The sequence below is a fragment of the Triturus cristatus genome, chromosome 9 (assembly GCF_964204655.1).
Source record: "Triturus cristatus chromosome 9, aTriCri1.1, whole genome shotgun sequence".
Lineage (NCBI taxonomy): Eukaryota > Metazoa > Chordata > Amphibia > Caudata > Salamandridae > Triturus > Triturus cristatus.
In genome coordinates, this window is record NC_140592.1 from 879728629 (window position 1) to 879749172 (window position 20544).

The 20544-nt window shown below is 45.2% G+C and overlaps 1 protein-coding gene across 12 annotated transcripts in view; it reads right to left on the reverse strand.

Annotated features, from left to right (window-relative positions):
- Positions 1 to 7733: 7733 nt before the first annotated feature.
- The window catches only part of EML1 (EMAP like 1), an 889011-nt gene continuing 876200 nt past the window's right edge, over positions 7734 to 20544 (reverse strand). For all 12 annotated transcript variants that reach the window (XM_085626396.1, XM_085626393.1, XM_085626400.1 and 9 more), the window contains one exon: positions 7734 to 9295. In XM_085626396.1, the coding sequence (XP_085482522.1) occupies positions 9170 to 9295 (126 nt within the window). In that variant the 3' untranslated portion in view covers positions 7734 to 9169. The remainder of the gene's footprint in view (positions 9296 to 20544) is intronic.

Genomic DNA, 20544 nt, shown 5'->3' on the forward strand with positions numbered 1-20544 from the left:
TTCACAGTAGATACCCCTGGTGCAGAATCCTGGAATGGGGCATTGATATATAGACCCCCGGGCTCCAAAATGCATTTTGTAAATCAGCTGCTTGAATTTATTGTACCCCATGTGCTAGCAGCTGATAATTTCATCCTTCTAGGCGATTTTAACTACCATGCGGAAGTGGCACAGGACCCTGACTCAGCCCACCTTATTGAGGCAATGCTTACATTAGGATTGACACAGAGGGTGACCGGACCAACCCACTCTGCGGGCCACACCTTAGATTTGATATTTACTAATTCTTCCAAACTAATTATTAAATCTCCATGCCCGGTATTATGGACTGATCATTCCATTCTCAAATTTAGTATGCCCATAACTATGCATTGTAACAACAGAAAAAAAAAAAAAAAAAAAAAAAAAAAAAAAAAAAAAAAAAAAAAAAAAAAATCGCACGTGGATACGACCATGGCGCAAACTTTCTACGGACACCTTCCTATCGCATTTTGGGCCTCTACTACAGGGTGAGAAAGTCGACGCAGTCGACTCCGTTGTCAGTAATCTAGAAACCTCCATTTTGACAACCCTTGATAAAGTTCTTCCTCTCTCAAGCGTCCTAGAAAAAAGCAAAGCCTCACCATGGTTTACTGATGCATTAAAAGCGGATAAGCAACAATGTCGCGCCGCTGAACGTCAATGGAGAAAATCTAAAACCGACAAACACCGTAGGAAATATACAATCCTCCATTCGATATATATGAACAATATTAAATCAGCAAAAAAAGTTTCTCACCCAGCGTATTAACAATGCAGCTCATTCGAGTAAAGAGCTATATAAAATATTGAAGGAATTTACTGCTCCCCAGGTCGAGCAACTTTCTTTTACGCCCACCCAAGAATGGGTTGACTCTATTGCTTTATTCTTTGACAATAAAATTAAAACCATTTATGCCTCATTCCCCCCTCAGGCAGAAGATTTTGGCTGTTACAATACTAACTTGAGTGAATCCAGTCCTCCGCTAGAATTAAACAAAGTCCCCTTATTAACTGAGTTCGATCCCATAACAAAAACTGAAGTCAGTGATTGCTTAGGACGGATTAAATCCGGCTCCCCAGCCGATCCCTTCCCCCCCCCCGTTCCTGTGCTAAAATTTTACCCTTATTTGTGGATATCTTAACTACTGTTTTCAATCTGTCACTGAACCAAGCTACATTTCCGCATAGGTGGAAATCAGCACAGGGTAAGCCTATCCTCAAAAAGCCCCTTGCCGACCCTAGTGTACCCGCAAACTATCGTCCAATTTCTTTACTTCCCTTTTTTGGGAAGGTATTGGAGTTTTTAGTTAACAAACGTCTCACGGATTATCTTGAAACTCATAAGCTCCTTGATCCCTCCCAATCCGGCTTTCGTGCGGCCCATAGCACGGAGACCGCCGTTATTGAAGTAGTGGATAACATCAGACTGGCCTTGGACCGTCGAGAATCTGCTATCCTGGTCCTCTTGGATTTATCTGCAGCATTCAACACCATCTCCCATAGTATTCTTAAACATCGTCTGTGGGAGATTGGTGTCAGAGGGAGGGCCCTTGACTGGTTCGACAGCTATCTGACAGACCGATTCACTGCGGTCTCCGTGGATGGGATAGTTTCCTGTTCATATCCTGCAACAGTGGGGGTCCCGCAGGGCTCTATTCTCAGCCCCATGCTGTTTAATGTATATTTAACACCTTTAGCTGATATCATCAGGTCATATGGTTTTGACACACTTTCCTATGCCGATGATACCCAGCTGCTAGTGACCTGTGACCCCGACCAGTCTGATGTCCAGACCCGCTTTAAGAGCTGCTTGATTCGTGTAAATGAATGGATGAGTCTAAATAAGCTCCAACTGAACGGCGGGAAGACTGAAGTTATTTTATTTGGGAAAGCCGAACAGCTCTGGACCAGCGCTTGGTGGCCATCAGAATTGGGCACTTGTCCCTCCCCCAAGTCCGCAGTCCGTAACTTAGGCATTGTGATTGACAATTCTTTATCCTTGAAGACCCATATAAATCAAGTGCTTGGGATATGTTTTGGGATAATGCGTATGTTACGCAAGATCTTTAAATGGCTACCTATTGAAGCAAGAAAACCCTTGGTCCAGGGTCTTATAGTTAGCTGCTTGGACTATGGCAATGCTCTTTTCACCGCTCTCAACCAGGATTTAATTTCCAAACTTCAAATCCTTCAGAACACGGCCGCAATACTTGTTCTGAATCTTCCTTCCCGCACCCCCTCTGCTCCTACCTTAAAAACTTTGCACTGGCTTTCGATCCGCCAAAGAGGGCGTTTCAAACTTTTAAGTCTCACGCATAAGATAATGCATGGCACTGGTCCTCTTTACCTGGCAAAAAAACTCCAATGGTATGTTCCTGGACGCCCCCTGCGGTCCAGCTCCAAACCTCTCCTTGTTCAACCTCGTATCCGGACAGTCCGCAATGGTGGTCGTTCCTTTTCATACCTAGCCCCTTTGCTTTGGAACAAACTTCCTTTGGATCTGCTCTCTATACATGATCATTTTCTTTTCCGTAGAAAGCTGAAAACTTGGCTTTTTTCCCAATAAATGTTGCATGAACACTGTCATTCCCGGTTTCTTTGTCTTGGTTGCTAGCGCCATGAGAGCTTTGGTGAACTGTGCGCTATACAAAAATCTGACATTGACATTGAAACTCTGAGCCAGGCATGGAGACTGAGGACGACACTGGTGTTTATAGCCCTGGAGGCTGTATCTGCTGCATCTAGGGCACAGCGTATAGAGGTATTGGTTATTGTTTTTCCCTCTTGGATCATTTCATTAGCCCTATTCCTGTATTTTTCAGGGAGATGGTGCATGATGGTCTCTAACATAATGCGCTCTGTCGTATCTGGCCAATGGCGCTTGCGTGTTGGCGATACGCCATATATTGGCGGCTTGTGACGCAGTGCGCTTCCCTGATGCGTCTAGTAGCTTGGACTCTTTGTCAGGAGGTGGTGCTTCACCTGACGCCTGAGAATTTGATCGCTTCCTAGCTGTAGATTCCACTAGAGAATCCAATGGTGCAGGGCCTTTAATGTATGAAGGGTCTGTGGGGGCGGCTTTGTATTTCTCTATACGGGGTTTAGGACCCTGGCCCTGACTGGGTCTTTAAAAACCTCCGGTGCGTGTTTGATTACTCCCTTTAACATAGGTAGAATGGCAGTAGACCTATGTGCATTATCGAAGGTGTCAAGGAGAAAAATCTTCCTCCACTGGGTCAGTATGTAACTCCACCCGTGGTAATGTTCCGCCCTTTGTAGTAGGTGGTGAAAACCTAACGAATCTTCAGGTGGGGATGGCCTAGATGGGTAAAGGTCATCCTGTGGGACATCCGGGATGTCCGGATTGTTATAGTCGTCCCATGGGTCTGGAGATCCAGTAGGGGTGGGGTCTTGTGGCACATCTGCTGGATCATAATAAGGGTCTCCTAGATCGTCTGGGACTGGAGACAAGGTTGGAGAACGATGAAGCAGGGGTGGAGGTGGGGAGGGTGGAGGAGGTGGGGAAGGCACTCTGAAAGGGGAGGTAGCAGTGTCCTTCCTCGGTGGAGGTGGAGCTGGTTAGTCCAAGTGTCTCTTTTTTGAAGATAGTGTCAAATGTCCAGTTTTTGGATCCTTGATAAGTGTCTTTTGTAGAGGATCCGGTGTGAAAAGTTCTTGCGACACTGGTTGTTCGGTCGGCACGGGAGTGTCGTGCCGAGGGCCTTGTGATGTTTGGTCGGCACCGGAAGGGTAGGTTTCGACACCGAAGGCTTTGGTGCTGGATTCGGTGTGGAGGCCGATGGTTTCTTCGGTGCCGAAGGGTGTTTTTTGGTACCGCTGGTAGGCTGGCTCGAGCCCGAGCTGCCGGAAGGCTTAATAGGCTTCTTTACCGGGCCCGAAGGTGGGGTGTGAGAAGCAGTATCCTTGGTCTTGCCTAGGCCCGAAGGCGAAGGTGTGACCGAAGCCTTTTTGGGTATCGGCGTGGGTGTGGGAGGGGGTATTGTACTCACGACACTCTGCACCGGGGTGATGTCCTCCACATCCGAGTCGTCGGCCTCGGAAGCACCGACGAGGTAGTCATCCTCCTCTTCTTCGATGTTCTGCTGTCCCGGAGCTGACGTCGTCCCCGAAGATGTCGACTGGAGCGGAGGTCGAGGAGTGCGCCATGTTGCGTCTAGCCCGTCGATCTCGAATAGTCTTTTTAGATCGAAAAGACTTGCAGGCGGGACAGTCTCGTGCCTCGTGTTCAGGGGAGAGGCAGAGGTTGCACACCTCATGAAGATCGGTGTGGGGAAACTTGGACCCACATCGAGGGCACTTCTTGAAGGGAGTTCCACACCTCATGAAGATCGGTGTGGGGAAACTTGGACCCACATCGAGGGCACTTCTTGATGGGAGTTCTTTCCATCAGCCGAGACCGGAGCCGGAATAGGCCCGAAGGCCGCCGTCGACGACCGGAATCGAAGAAGTGCTGAAGAGAAGGTGATTAAGAGGATTTATTGTCTGAAGGATCTCGATGAGCGAGTATTTTTGCGTCGATCGCTGAACTGGAAAAGTTCGGAAACCGGAACGCGAAGTATTACATCAGAGCCCGATGGCGGAAAAAAACCAATCTGAGGATGGAGCCGAAGCCCATGCGCAATACGAACCAGAGGAGGAGTCACCGACCTCGTGACTTCCAAAGACTTTCCAAGAGGAAAAACAAACTGCAAACATCCGGGCCCAACACCAGATGGCGATCTATGCACAGTGTATAATCTACAGCTCATATGCCTCGAACATAAAATTTAAGGATCCTGAGAATCAGTTACGGAAAAGTTATATTACAAGGTCATTCCAGTGTCGCTAAAACCAATATCAAAAGGGGACAAAAACACTGATTGACTCAACTTGTCTCAGAAAACACTTGTTCCCCTTATGGATTACATTAAATGTATTATGAACTACGGAACCCTGATGCATTGACAAAAAAAGTGAAACTGCTTCCAAGAACTATTTTATTCTCTGGGTGCCCACTCCATCACAAAGACCAACCCTAGCATCTATATGAAATCAAAAATAAGAAATGTACAAACTTCTTGTTGCCAAGAAACAGTCCTAAAATGTGATCTGACTTGCGGAAAGTCAGAAAAGTGAAGAAAGCACTATGCCCGGCGCTGCACTGAAGCCTCCCGACAACAATCAGCCCTTGGCTGTACATTGTACAGACTAACATCTCAGATTCAGGCGGAGCAGTGCTGGATCAACCTGAAGAGAAGGCTAGAGAGCATCTGGTGGCATTTCTCACACACACACACACACTCTAGAGGGCCGAACTGGGTGAACTGAGAAAATATGCTTTGCCATGGTGTGGGATTTAGGAACGTTTGGCCTTGCATGTTTTCCTAATCAGTTCAATTTGGTGGATGGTACGGGTGAGCAGTAGGACTGCAGTCTCCTGTGAGAGGCGTGGAAGTTGTTAGGTGAGGCGTACCAGTTTGTCTGTTCCCAGATACGCTTTCAGTTGGGCTGATGACAGCCAGGTACAGAAACCTCATTCCTATGTGCGCTTCTGTTGTGTGTGCTCCAGATTGAGACAGGCCCAGAGCTACCTGCTGTGAGAAGCATCATGCACACCAAGGCCATGCCTGAACAGCAGTCTGAGGAGAACACTTCAAATATAAGCCACCCCAAACAGGCCTATAGTTTGAGATAGCCAGTCTATAATTTGTGTAAAAAAGTTGGACCCAAACCACTCACTTTGGTCTTGTTCCAAGACCTTTAAGATTAGGTAAGGGAGTGATCCACACAGTGCTTTAAGGACAGCTGAACAACCAGGGTTGATGCTTACATACCAGACACTCTCCAGAGGTGAAGGGACATGACCTGAAGTCCACACTTTCAGCTTGAGGAGCTGTGGATGTGCCCTGAAACACCTAAAAGCCTGCCTGCTGAGAGTGGGAAGGAGTCCGTCTGGCCCTATAAGAGAATATTCAGTCCAGGAAGACAGAGCCTCAGTATGTCCTCGGAGGCATCCATAGAGCAGACTGCACAAGAACGAGCTAGGGAGGAGCCATGTGCCAAATAGACCCCCCTGACCTTTCAGCTAGTTCCCGACGGGAACCCCAACTGCTGTGTCCATCAGAGGCCCAGTTAAGTAAAAATGGGAGTTGTAACTACCATTATCATTGCAGCTAGTATGGGACCGCAATTACTATGTCATTGTCGGCCCTCGCAGGCCCGTCCTACCTCTGATAAAAACAGAACCACAAGGTGGAGAAGTGTAGCTCACTGGTTAGAGCAGGCATACCCTGAAGCAGAGGTCAGACCCGGGACCAGGGTTCAATTCCCGACGCGGCAGGGTCTGGAGCCCAATTGTCCACGGACTTGATAATTCTCGCTTCGGTGCCTACTCTAAGCATGAGTTCACACTAGGCAGCTCTGGGCAACTAGCTTGCTTAATCTCCACAACGGCCCCCCCGCGGCGGGATGCCTGGCTTTCACCTTGGGGATGCCCAGTATGGATTATCTCACAGGGAAAAACCAGGACGGGTTCCCAATGCAAGCGCTGGGATGCCCAAGGGTAACCGTGCGCGATATAAAACTCCTAATAATAATAAGTCAAGTGACCACCATTGGCCTGATTGGGATAAGGTGGTCACCGGTCCAGATTACAGGTGTGAAAATTCAAGTAATTTGTTTTTAAGTAATTAAGCACAATTGCACGAAATAACACAAAATGGAAATCTAACATTTCGTGCTATACTTTAGTGTGATTTAGGTTTTTGAAATGAGAGCCTACTTAAATAAAATCACAAGGAACAACAAAAACTTGTGTTCAGTTTTTTTATATACACATGGTAAAGGTTTACCCCGAATGAAGCGTTTACAGTATATTTTTGCAGCAAATGGAGCCTAATTAGGCATAATTTCGGGAATTTCACACATGTAACGTGAAATTCCACTGGAATAATTTCAATTTCACTCCGGCCGAGCCCAGACTAGGAGACATCACCGCATACAATAAGACTGCTGTGGCCAGCTCTGCACCTGTGCCATCGCTGTGGACTTAAACGACTGAGGCGTGCCAAATTCACAGACTGCAACAGCCTCCACACCGCTTCTTCCTGTGCCCAGTTGCTCACCTAGGCCACTGAAACAGACCTTCTGGAGGGCCGGCCAAGCATGCAAGGGATAATTGAGGACTTCAAAGTGTCATTGTAGTCCTGCACGTGTGTTAGACTGAACAAGTACACATTTAACTGCGAACAAGAAAAAGATGCACATGCATTTTTTTCATGTATACCGATTTCCAAGAGAGGGTGGGCCCAGTGGATATGGGTCCACCCACTCTGGAAAAGGATTAGAATACAGGGATTGTGGAAGAGTATACAGCAACAAAAACAAAATCACACACAGGGACACCCTCAAGTAGTTATATTGCTGCTCTCAGTTTCAATAAAAAATATAACACTTTCGGTTTCATAAACCATAGCCCCTATTTTAATTCAATGTTCGCATCTACTTCTTTAAAGAGGGTTTCTTTACCTAGTTCTTAGGTTATTTACAAGTTGAGAGGAATGCTAATACACCTTGAGCTCTAGCCCGCTAAAAAGGAATCAAGGTTTCAACATTTTAATTGGATTTATACATGTAATTAGCTTCTGCATGTATCAGTTCATGTCAATTAGCAAAATATAAAATTAAACAATCCAAAAAATAATGCAATCACAAACTTTTAAAGTAGGTTTATTAGTGTCCTGCACTTTCTACATAGCAGGATTGATTGTTAGTAAAAAAACAAACAAAAAAAAAAAACATGAACTTCAAGTAAACTACTCAAAACAACCAGTGCTTTAGAGTTGATAACCTTACACTTGTATTGTTTTTGGTAATCCAAATATTTTAAATTACTATTGATAAATTGAGCCCGTTTAGGACTGCAGCCTTCAAATATGCAAATACATTCCTCAATGTAAACAGTACATTTTAATCTGTCACAATCAAAAATACACAAGACATTCACTTCGCCTTCACTGTTGTATCACTGCAGAATATCATTGCATTTTTCTGTATATACATTCGTTCATGCACAAGTTACAGGGATATAAACTTTGAACTTATCATAAGTGGTGATTAACACAGTTTCACTCTACAGGATTGTGGCCACTGTAAAACGTTTTTCTTGGATATGGTGAACGTAGCAGAAAAAACACAATGGTAGATAACACAAAGGCACTGAATTTTTAATGCCTATCTTTTATATGTAATGCAAATCCATACACACCTTGGGACGGAAGAATTACATACAGCTGCATGCTCAGTTAAAGAATAGTACATCTTGATTAGAGACTAAGCACATAAATCTATAGTATCCACATTATTCACACAATGGAAAGAAAACAGTATAACAATTGTAGAGAGATAGAAACATAGGGGGCAGAGAAAGATACGATGGGAGGAGGATAAAGAGTGAGATAGAAACATAGAGGTGGAGAAACACAAGCATTTAAAATGCTATTAAACCCAACACAACAAAACAAAACCAAATCCACCACAACCAACGCTTGGTACTATTTCTTATTAACAAAACTGCAATATGTACAGCCTAATTACAATCTATAAGTCATACAATAATTTTTAACAAAGAACATTTACAAGTCTATATATATATATATATATTTTAAAATACAGACCAATAAGCTTTGTATATTTGGATTGTACACCATCTTTCAAAAGGTGCTCTGGATAGTCTTTTGATTGATATGCCTGGCTGTAACAGTTATATGCAGCAATATTACAATATATACAATATTTTAGAAGGCATTATTGTGACCATTTAAACATATTTTAAGCACTCCTGTGACTATGGTATAACACCCATTTAGCTTTGCTGACATTGTTATACTGTAAACTTTAAAGACTCAATGCTTACAGCATTGTATTATACAGTTTTGTAAATAACATACGTATATATAGATACAGGTTTCTCTTGAAGTTAGGAATTTGCTAACAATCAGTGAACGGTTTATGTTCCTGAGGTTTATAATGACTTTGTAATACAACACTGAAGTGCCTATGTCAATGTTGAGACAGTATATACTTCATTTACCATATAATGTTCATATATGCAATTATGTTCATTCATGGGGTATTCATGATGATTTCCTTAAAGTACTCGCCACTGCATTATACTCATGTCTTTTCCTCCTGTGGAGATGAGATGGGTGTCTTCATATAGATAATCAACATTAGTCACATGACTGCTGTGTCCCCCGTACACGTGACTTGGAGCCTATTAAAATAAACACATTATTGGGTGAAAATACATTAATGTTTGTGCAATTTAAATGTTAAGAGTCTACTTTACATTCTAAAATAGAACCATCAGCAATAAAATATATTTTGCACCATAAAGAAAAAGTGCACAAGTCCTGTTAGAGAAGGGTAATTAGTACTATATAGTTTAATTCAGAGAAGAGTAGGGATACTTCAAATACAATGTCCCATAACTAGGATGTCGTAATTATGGATGTAACAGGTAAAGAGGTAATCAAACTACCTCCGAGTACTTTTAGTACTTCTTACATGTACCATAATTTTTACCTGTAAACAATTGACATTTCTGGAGCTATCAGATAGATCCCAATACTTTAAAATGTACATAGACCATTCTTTTATGAATCAAAGTATGAATTTCACATACATTTCCTCCCAGAAGAGAACTCTTTGCAATATAGTTAAATTCACACTCCAGCTTTCATATGTTCTATATTCTGCAGTTCATATGTGCCACATACACTCAGTGTTAATGGGGATATTGCACTGTACCAGTGCCTTTGGCACTGCACAATTCCTCCCTCTACAGTCCCCAACCACTCAATACACACACAAATCTCAAAATTATTCTTTAGGCCAAAATTTTTTTCTGTCTCCGCAACTGTATATGCCCATTTTTAACTCTGCAGGTGAAACGACCCATAACTACGCTGCATCTACACCAACAGTAAGGATGTAAATTCCAGACACAAACAATGAGTAGCTGTGACACATAAAATGTTATTTGTTCCTCAAAGCCCTGCGTTTTTCTTTTTTGAAAAAATCTGCAAGTCCTGGATCCCCGAGTGGCCTTTGAAAAGGCAAATTGGTATTCCCCAAGGTCACTCTATTGGTGAGCCGCAAGACGTGACGCCTGAAATTCATCTCTGCGCCCTGTTACCTTAAGGAGTAGAAAACTTTCAAAAGGCAATAAAAGCCATGGCTGCAGCAGCGTATTCCTGTTTTTTGGGTGCTTGTTTGCACCATGAGTTGCCTATTGGTCTATCCATCTAAATTAAATGTAGAGGCTTCGGGGCAGACAGGGGCCACTTTGTTTATTTTTTTCTTAAGCAGATTAAAATATGAATTTATGTATGTGGTACTTCTACATTGTAAACTTAGTCAAAAGTAAGCAGACTGCAGTACAGTGTCAAAAATGAGCATACATTGAATGGGTCTTTGGAGAGGCACCTGGCTTGTAGAATGTTAATGCATTGCGATTCAGTGCTCTTAAAACAGGTGCATCTTCAACTTTTTCAAAAACTGGAACAGCACTGGGGCAGTGTTATGGCTGTGTGGATGTGGTTTCAGATGCTGGGTGCATCGAAGGAAAAGGCCTGTTGTCTTGTTTTTCTTTTTTACACATCTTAGTCTGAAATCTGATGGTGTTATCCTGGCTGTGGGTGCGCCCAGAATCATCATGCATGGTGAGCTAATCTGCAACATAAGCAGGGTTGCTGGTCGTAATTGCTCTGTAAATTATAAAACTGGTTTTGAAGATGGTGTGGGCTGGCAAGGGGAGCTAATTGGGTTCTATCGGGGGGGGGATGATCATATTTCTTCCGGTCCTGGATGAGATTTGTAGTGGCATATAGGATGCCAGTGTGGATTCTGGCTGGCCACAAAGCAGGGCACTATCACTTTCCAGAGGAGAGATTGTGTGGGCTTGCCCACAGTTCTGCTGCTGCTTTCTGAAAGAGAAAACGAAGCCTGAATATTTTGCCTGTCTGTTTGGAAGGTGGCAGCCAGCTCAAAAAGACACCTACCGAGTGCATTGAAACTTGTTCTACCTTTCACGTTTGACCAGATTCAAATTGCCCAAATAACGAGCCTGACTACTATAGATATTCATCAACTTCTACTTAAGTCCCTTGAGCCCCTGACTAATGATGGTGTGTGCTGTCAAAGAGTATGTGAAAGGATTATGTTACTTACCCAGTAAGCATCTGTTCTTGGCATGGAGAGCTGTAGATTCACATGCTTTGCATACTCCTGCCATCTAGTGTTGGGTCCGGATGTTTGCAAGTTGTTTTTCTTTGAAGCAGTCTTTCCAGTCACGAGGTAAGGTGACTCCTCCTTTCAGTGATAGCGCGCATGGGAATCAACTCCATTGTTGGATTTGCTTCCCGCAAGAGGGTGAGAATGTAGTAAAGAGAACTGCAACAACTACAGGTGCCTGGGGAGGTGGGTGGGCGCATGTGAATCTACATCTCTACATGCCAAGAACAGATGCTTACTGGATAGGTAAATAATCTGTTAGAGACATGTGTGCTATAGATACACATCCTTTGTACAGACTATATATATCAGTATTCTCCCAAAGCGGTGGCTAACAGGTAGATGTTGCAGTTGTCTGGATAAATGTTTTTAGCACTGCCTGTCGTACACTGGTTTGGCGCGCTAGTACATCCACACAATAATGTTTGGTAAATGTGTGTGGTGTAGACCATGTTGCTGCCTTACAGATGGCTCCTATAGGATTGTTACCTAAAAAGGCCATAGATGCCCCTATTTTGCGAGTGGAATGCACTTTAGGGGGTATAAAGTTCTTGCAGCTTGCGTGTAGCAAATTTGAATGCACTCAATAATCCATCTTGAAATGCCAGATTTAGAAATAGGATTACACCTTTGTGAGGTGCTGTAAATGAAAAACATTTGCTTTACGAAAATCTTTTGTTCTTTTGATATAATACAAAAAAGCTCTTTTGATATCAAGTGTATGAAGAGCTCATTCTGCTACTGAATCAGGTTGAAGAAAGAACACCGGTAACTCAACTGATAGATTAATATGGAAAGCAGAAAACACATTGGGAAGGAATCTGGGATTGGTGCGAAGAACTACCCTATCTTTGTGGAGCGAGAAGAAGGGTTCTTCCAAAGTTAATGCCTGTAGCTCACCAGCTCTCCTTAATGAAGTGATTGCAATCATGAACGCAACCTTCCAAGAGAGAAACTGTAAAGGACACTTGTGTAGCGGTTCAAAGGGTGGACCCAATACATCTTGTGAGTACAACGTTAAGATTCCACACTGGTACTCTTCTTAAGCACTCCATAAATTCTTTGATGACAGGAACTTCGAACAAACAAAGACAACTGTCTGTTTTGCAAATACACAGCTACTGCTTCAAGGTGCAATCTAATAGATGTGTACGCTGGACCACATTGCTGTAAGTGTAAAAGGTAACAGACAATGATCTGAATAGAAGCATCTAGGGAGGTAAAACTTTGTTGATATTGCAGTAAACAAATAGTTTCCAATTTACTGCATAGCAAGCTCTGGTCACAGATTTCTTGCTTCACTCCGAATATTCATACAGTCTAGTGATCAATCTAAATATCCAAACTATGACTTCAGGAGCCAAATCACTAAGTTAAGCTCTATGGGATTTGAATGCTTGATTTCTCCATGGTTCTGTGTGAGGAGACTGGAGGTGAGAAGTAGCTTTTGATGTGGAACTACTGAGAGCTCTAACAGTGTGGTGTACCACGGTTGACGGGCCCATGTTGGAGCCATCTAAATCAGTGTGAGTGAGGTTTGCCCGAGTTTCCGAACCAGCAAAGGAAGGAGTGGGATTGGCAGAAAAGCGTAGGCAAATATCCCTGACCAACTCATCCATAGGGCATTGCCTTTCGAGAGAGGGTATGGGAACCTGGAAGCGAAGTTTGGGCATTGTCTACTGTGGCAAACCGATCTATTTGTGGGTATCCCCATTGTTGAAAGTATGGAAGGAAAACTTGGGGAGGAAGTTTCCACCCACGTATTTGCGGTCTCCTTCTGCTGAGGATGTCGGCAATTTGATTTTTCACTCCCAGGAGTTGTTCTGCCAGGTGATGTATGGAGTAGTTTCTTACCTGTAACTCCAGTTCTGTAGTAGGGGTATCTCTGTGATAGACATAATCATGTGAATAGAATACTTCCTCCCGTGTACGTGGACCCCGGAGCACTTCAATAGATGTATAGTCTCTTAAGGTGTCTTCTACTGCAGTCCTGCATAGACACGTGAGATAATAAAAGACGATAATGCAGCCTGAAAACACCAGGCTACTCTGGCCATTAATTCATCCTGAATTGAAAAGGATAGCCAGGTAACAGTCAAATTCAACTATTTCAGTAAGTTTCACACATAGAGAAACTCCCCTTCACAAAAATCCCTTTTTCATGATCGAGATGAAGGGTTGGACAGACAAGCCCCATAGGCTGCCATTATATGTCTGCAAATGGATACAGTGCCTTTAAGGATCCTTCCAGAGACCCTCGGTATCCCATGATGCACAGCCAAAGGCCAGTTACTTTCAGTTCTTTTTGAAGGCGTATAAAGAAAGGACTGGCGCATGAGGATATCACGGTTTCATCCACCGGGGGGGCGGGCGGGTTGCTTATGACTATCACAGAGATACCCCTACTACAGAACTGTTACTCCTTTTGTAGTAGGGGATCTCTGTGTATAGTCATAATCATGTGAATAGAATGGCAAGCCCATCCCAAAAAACAACCCCAGCGGTGGAAGAAACAAATACACCCACTAAGGTGCAAATAGAATCCGCAGAGAAGCCTGCCCAACCTGAGCATCTGCCCTGGCATCAGAGTCCAGGCACTAGTGTTTAGCAAAGGTATGGACTGACTTCCAATTGGCAGCCTTACAGCATTCCAAAATAGGTACGCTACGAAGTAAAGCCGCAGCAGCTGCTTTACTTCAGGAAAAATGAGCACTAGGCTCACTAAGCAAAGGCTTGTCAGCTTTCTGATAACAGCTGAATACAGGAAAACAAGCAACCCAGAAACAGATAGTTCGGAGGTAGCTACACCAGTTCAGACAGAGCCATAGATTACAGATAGCTGTTCTGAACTACGGATATCGTAATTCTTCTCCAAAAATAGAATTACAAGACCCTCCTAACTTCAGGGAAGCAAGTTCTCAGCAGGAGAAGAGGGATTCTGACAAAAAAAATTGCAGGCAGTGTAACAGTACTTGTTACATAAAACTGACAACTTTTTAGGATTGAGTCCTTTTAACTACCCTAGAGGAATGAAAACCGTATAAGGTTCTGTACAACATAAGCCTGAAGCACGCCGACCCTGCGGGCAGAAGTTACGGCCGCAATGAAAGCCGTCGTCCAGGAAAGATGCTGAAGAAAAAACCCTACGGAAGGGTTCAAAGGGTCCCTTCATCAGTTGTGACAGGACTACATGCAATTCCAAGGAAGGCGAAGGGCGCCGAATGGGAGGAAACACTTCCGTCAATCCTTCAAGAAAATCTCCGATGACTGGTATTTTCAAACAAAATTTTGTGAAGGACATTTCCTATAAGCAGTCAAAAACTGCCAGATGAACTACTATGGAATGACAATGAAAACCAGATCAAGCCAAGAGCAGTAAGTAAGGAAGGAGGACATCTTCCTTACAGGAGGCAGGATCCACGTCCTTAAAAACACACCAGATGTAAAATCTCGTCTCTTATGCGCATTGGACATGCGTGTAGATGGAAGCTTGACCTTCATCTTTTTTTTAAAAATAAAATCTCCATACAGGCGTGACAGAGTCAAATGTTCGCAATGTACGAGCTCAGAAGCCCTGCTGCTAAATGCAACGACAAGAGGCCGGAGGGCACCCTCTGTCCGCCAAACTACTTCAGAAGATCCCGCTGCACCAAAGATGGAGAAAATGGCAGAAGAGACCGGTGAAGTGGGTCTGTGAACCACCACCGACGGGGCCACTCCGAAGCCACGGGGACCATCTAAGGGACCGTCTGAATCAGGAAAATTGGCGGACAAGCGTAGAGAAAATCCGCTTGACCAATCGAACTATAGAGCCTACCCCAGAGTCCCTGGGTGGCAGAACCTGAAGGCGAAGTCACGGCATCTGCGGTTTCCTGTGGCAGAGAACCGAACGACTCCCGTAGTATCCCATCCTTCGAATATGTCCTGCACCATTTCGACGTGCAAGACCCGTGTGTGGTTTACGTGAATGAGTGTTGAGAGCACCTGCCTGAGCATTGTGAACACAGGGAAGGAGAATAGCCATCCTGGTCAGGCTCATGGCTAACAGCCAAAGCCAGATTGTCTGGGATGCCCGAAACAACACTCGAGAACTGGATCCCCCCCAGCTTGTTGGGGTAGAACAGTGTCGTCGTATTGACCATCTGGACAAGCAAGAAGCAGGGTGACGACAGCTGGACGGCGTTCGCGCCATCCGGACTGCTCGAAGCTCCATGAAGACGATGTGGAACCTGGTCTCATTTGAGGACCATGTTCCCTGTATCCGAAGACGGTCCAAATGCGCACCCCAGCCATGTAGAGAAGCAACCAGCACTAAGGGTTGCATGAGCAGCTCTTTGCGGAAGGGAATCCCCCAGAAATGATTTCGTGGAGAACACCACCAGCGGATGAACTGTAGAGGTTTTCGTGACCGCTAAAGCCAGTCTTCCCGAACCCCCAGTGTCTGGTCCACTGAGCCTCAGACATCCCTGCAGGTGTCTTATATAGAGGCGTGCATTGGAGAGGGGAAGACAGTGCTATAAAGCCCAGGAGAGACGAGACCGGCCCCACCGCTGGGGAGGGCATGATTATGAGAGCTTGAGCCTTCCGAAGGATCGAAGAGAGTCTCTCCTCCGAAGGGGACACATTTGTTGTGCGTGCGTCGATAGTGGCTCCGAGGTGCTGTAGACCGGGTACAGTAGCTGAGACAGACCTCGTGAGGTTGATGCCGAGACCTAAACGAAGTAAGAGATTTGAAGTCAGATTGAAATGCAGGCGCGCTACCTGAAAGTAGCTGCCTTGATCAACCAGTCGTCCAGATACTGATAGACAAAGACACTGTTCCCTCTCAGATGCACAGCCACGACGTCCTTGCATTTGGAACATTCCGAGGTGTTGACTTCAGGCCAAAAGGAGGCACGAAGTAATAATGGTTGTTGCCCACGGTGAAAAGCAGGAACTTGCGATATTTTCGCCGCCATGGGTACGTGAGAATCTGCGTCTTGCAGATCTAATGCGTATAGTCAGCCTTCCTGATGAAGTCGAGGGGAAATCTAATGCAGGGACAACCATCGGAATTTTTACTCTTTGAACCCACGTGTCGGCTTGTCACAAGTCGAACACGGGTCCAAACTCGGTCATGTCTCTCTTGCACACTAGAAGGAACAGTGAGTACCATCCCATTCCTTTCCATCCCAGAGGAACAGATTCTATCTTCCTTTACTGGAAGAGGGTGTTGGCCTCCTTCTACAACTCGCGCATGTAGCGCGATTGAGTTGGAGGGATTGATGGAGGAGGGCTGGTAAAGTGACGTATCCACTGCGCACAATATTCAGCACCCACTTGCCTGAATTATTCAATGGTGGCCCGTGACCGCAGAAAAATTCTGGGAGGAGTAATGCCACTGGAAAGGGCGGAAGGCCTTAAGCCGTTCTCCATGCGTCCCCAAACCTACAGCATTCAAAGCCTCCGCTTCTGCCTTCATGCGGGCCACCTCGCTAGCCGCATGGGAGCCAAAGAGTTGCGCCAGAGAACGGGAGATTAGAAACACACTGCTGTGCCGCACGGAGATGTCAGACGAATACAAGTATGTCGCCGTAGAACAAAACCATGGCAATACCCGGGGGTCGCCCGGAGCGAAATATCTGCTGCAGCGCCGATGATTAGATCTGAAACCATCAGGCCCTATAGACTATCTCCTGTAAGGCTTGTCTCCCGTCTCTGGGCAGGAGATCCACAAATTGGTGAAGGAACTCACACACAGATCTATAACAAAGCCCCAGCAAGAGCAGGCCACAGCATGCTGTTTGCATGCCGCCACCACTGCGACAAAGTCAGGAGTAGGGTCCAACCGGAGGAAGGAAGGGTCCGACTCCGGAAAAAAAATAAACAGTACTACCGCCGGTTCCTCCAACCCCAGCACCAACGGAAGCAGTGGACGAAAAAATGTTTCATGCTCTAGTTTTTTGTTTTTGTATGTTTCATCTGTAGAGTCTGAAACATCACTGATGTTGACTGTACAGGGAGCTCCGAAGCCAGAACCTCCAGGCAGGTGACAGTGGACGAAAGTTAAGTACCGCCAACCAGTGAACAACCCGCTAAGGGGGAAATTTGTAAGAGTAGGAGAGCACCTCCCCGTACTCGTGAAGATGCATCCCTGGCATGCCTGAACCGAGACCTTCCATAACAGTGAGAACGGGACCGTATGGAAGACAGCGGAGCCCATGTGACCGACACGCCCCAGACTCCCCATCAGAAGTGTTACTCGACGTCGATCCACCGCTCGGCGTCGAGAGTCGACGTTGCCAGGAACACGAAGTCCCCGCCGATGAGGATAGGCTCACTATGGAGCAAGGCCCAGAACGGGACCTTTGATACACCCACTACTTCTAGCACCCCCATGACGTCTAGCACCCCCACGATGTCTAGCACCCCCACGACGTCGAGGTCCTCCAGGTCTACTCCTTGACGTCGGCTTTTGACGTCGTGTCGACCGGAGTCCTGGGTCGACGGAGAGCATATCAGCGTCATACCTGCTCGACGTCACCGTCCTCGACGCTGACCGGAACCGCGTCGTTTTTCAGTCACGTTCCTACTGGGGGGAACCCCAGAGGACACAGCATGGGACTTGGTAAAGGAGGTACCCTCTCCTTACCCAGAGGCTGAAGAAGATGCCTTCAATCATCCCTGCTCCAACCCTGGGAGCCGAATCTTCTCCCTGTCCGCAGGGTGCCTGGAAAAGATTTTACAGAGAAGACAGGTGTCAAAGACATAAGACACAGGCAAACCGAATACAAACTCTGTGAGCTTCAGCCTTTATTTCAACTGCAGTCAAAGAACTTGTCAGATAGAGATAGTATAGAGACAAGAAAACTGCAGAAATTCTGCCAAAAAACCCCAGCAGAATGTAGAGAAAGGCCAAAGACGTCGAGTGAAACTGCAAAAATCCAGAAAAAATCACTAAAAGTGAATAAAAAGCTCAAAAAATGAAGAGCTAATGCTCCAGGGTCCTGCTAGCAGGAGCCGGAAAAAAGAACTGAAAGTAACTGGCCTTTGGCTGTGCATCATGGGATACCTAGGGTCTCTGGCAGGATCCTTAAAGGCACGGTATCCATTTGCAGACATATAATGGCAGCCTATGGGGCTTGTCTGTCCAACCCTTCATCTCGATCATGAAGGGGAGTTTCTCTATGTGTGAAACTTAGTGAAATATGTCCAATATCAGGATTAATATAACGTTTTTTCTGTTTGGGATCCAATTTGGTCCCAAAGACGTCTAAAATTGGTTCTGGCGGTTCGGGAACACTGTCCTTAGATTTCGGCTGTGAAATAGACTTGTTTGGTAGAGGCTGTTTCGGCTCCGAAGCGTGTGTGTTTCGGAGCGGAGGGTTTCAGCTCCGAAGCATGTTTGTGTTTCGAAGCTCAGTCCCGAGCCGGAAGGCTTGACTATTTGTTTTGGTGCCGAGGCAGGGCGTCGGAAACATTGTCTTGGTGCTGATCTTTGCCAGAAGGCAGGGGTGGTGCCGTAGCCTTATAAGTTTTGGAAGAAAATTTAGGGGACAAGGGGTCTTCGGTACTCACAGCACCCTTCGTAATGCAGACCAACCTCAGAATCGGACTATGGAACAGAGAGGGCCTCTTCTTCTGTGGCTGTCGCTTTGATCTCCATTTGGTCAGATTCTTCCCCGAAGATATTCGGAGTATGTTGGATGCTTTGACGCTGCATCTCTCATCGTTGAGTCTGACGATAGCGTAGAATCTTCTTGGATCGAAACGACCTACAAGCGCCGCAGTCTTCCTTGTGTCCCGGAGAGAGGCACAAGTTACAAACTTGATGTAGGTCAGTGCGCAGATGTCTGGCGTGGCACAGAGGACAGAACTGGAATGAAGTTCATTCTATCGGCAAAAGGCTGGACCGGCGAGGCTAGGCCCAATGGCCACCCATGAGGTTTTCGATCAAAAATGGAGTTTGTGGAGCGATTTGATTTGTGGAGAACAGGGAAACGCATACAGAAACAATACCGTTGAGTGCAGAGTGGATTGTGCATCGAGGGGAACCCGGAGAACGGTTTTCAAACCAGAGCGCAGCAGTACGCAACCAAACCCGATGGCGGAAAAAACAATCTAACAATGGAGTTGATGCCCATGCACACGATCACCAAAAGGAGGAGTCACCTAACTCATGACTGGAAAGACTTCTTCGAAGAAAAACTACTTGCAGACATCCGTACCCAATACTAGATGGCAGGAGTATGCAAAGCATGTGAATCTACAGCACACATGCCTCGAACCAGTGATTACTTTGCCCCGAGGGCACACTCCTTCCTACAATACAGCTATTATTTTGGGTCATATGGAGCCTCCTTTTACTGTGATACAGCACCTGGTTAGTTTGCTAGTTCACCAACCAGCTTGGTCTTTTCCAGCGCTTTTGTGCTCTGACCTTTGTGAACATTAGAACTTTATGTACAGTAGTGCTTCATGAGCATTAGAACTTTGTGAACATTAACATGTCCTGGTTTGCCCTGCCATCTTGTTCTACTAATGCATTTCTAGCAGAAAGTATTGAATTGTATTCTATGTAACATCTGCTTCGGACATTTACCACTTATACTTTAAATACAATTGTTTGTATATGAGATTGTAAAACAATATTAAAAACTATGCTATCATACAACTGTAGCTGTATAGTCAGATTATTACACTACCATAAGTGTGTCGTACTGTCCTCAGATTCACCATGCACTATCTCTCTTGAGCTAGTCTTTGACAGTGGGGAATTTACAGGGTACTTCAAGTGTGTTACTGCAGAATTGACTTTTTTCCTATGCATTATTTTGTTAGATCAATTGTTGCCTTATACTCACATATCGTGTGTGAGTGTGTAAAGCAAATCTAGGTAAAACAAACAAACAGGAACGCTAACGTCATAAGATTTTTCTGCTGGAAGGTGGATTTGTAGAGCGCTGCTTGTCACCCGTGAGGGTATCCTGGCGCTGGATACTGACCTCATTATGAACGATTGGACACCTTTTTACATGGGTAAATAGTTTGTTTAGAAGGCTAATGAGGCACAATGACAGTCTAAGAATGGTTCCAACCCATCTTGGGTGTTTTCAAGTGAGAAGGTATAATGAACGTTAAATATTGAGGGATACAGATGCCCTCACTTACAAATCGTAAAGTATGGAGTTTGAGGAGTGAAGTGATTCACAGGAGCTCAGAATAGGACCAGAGTCTTCTAAAGTTAGT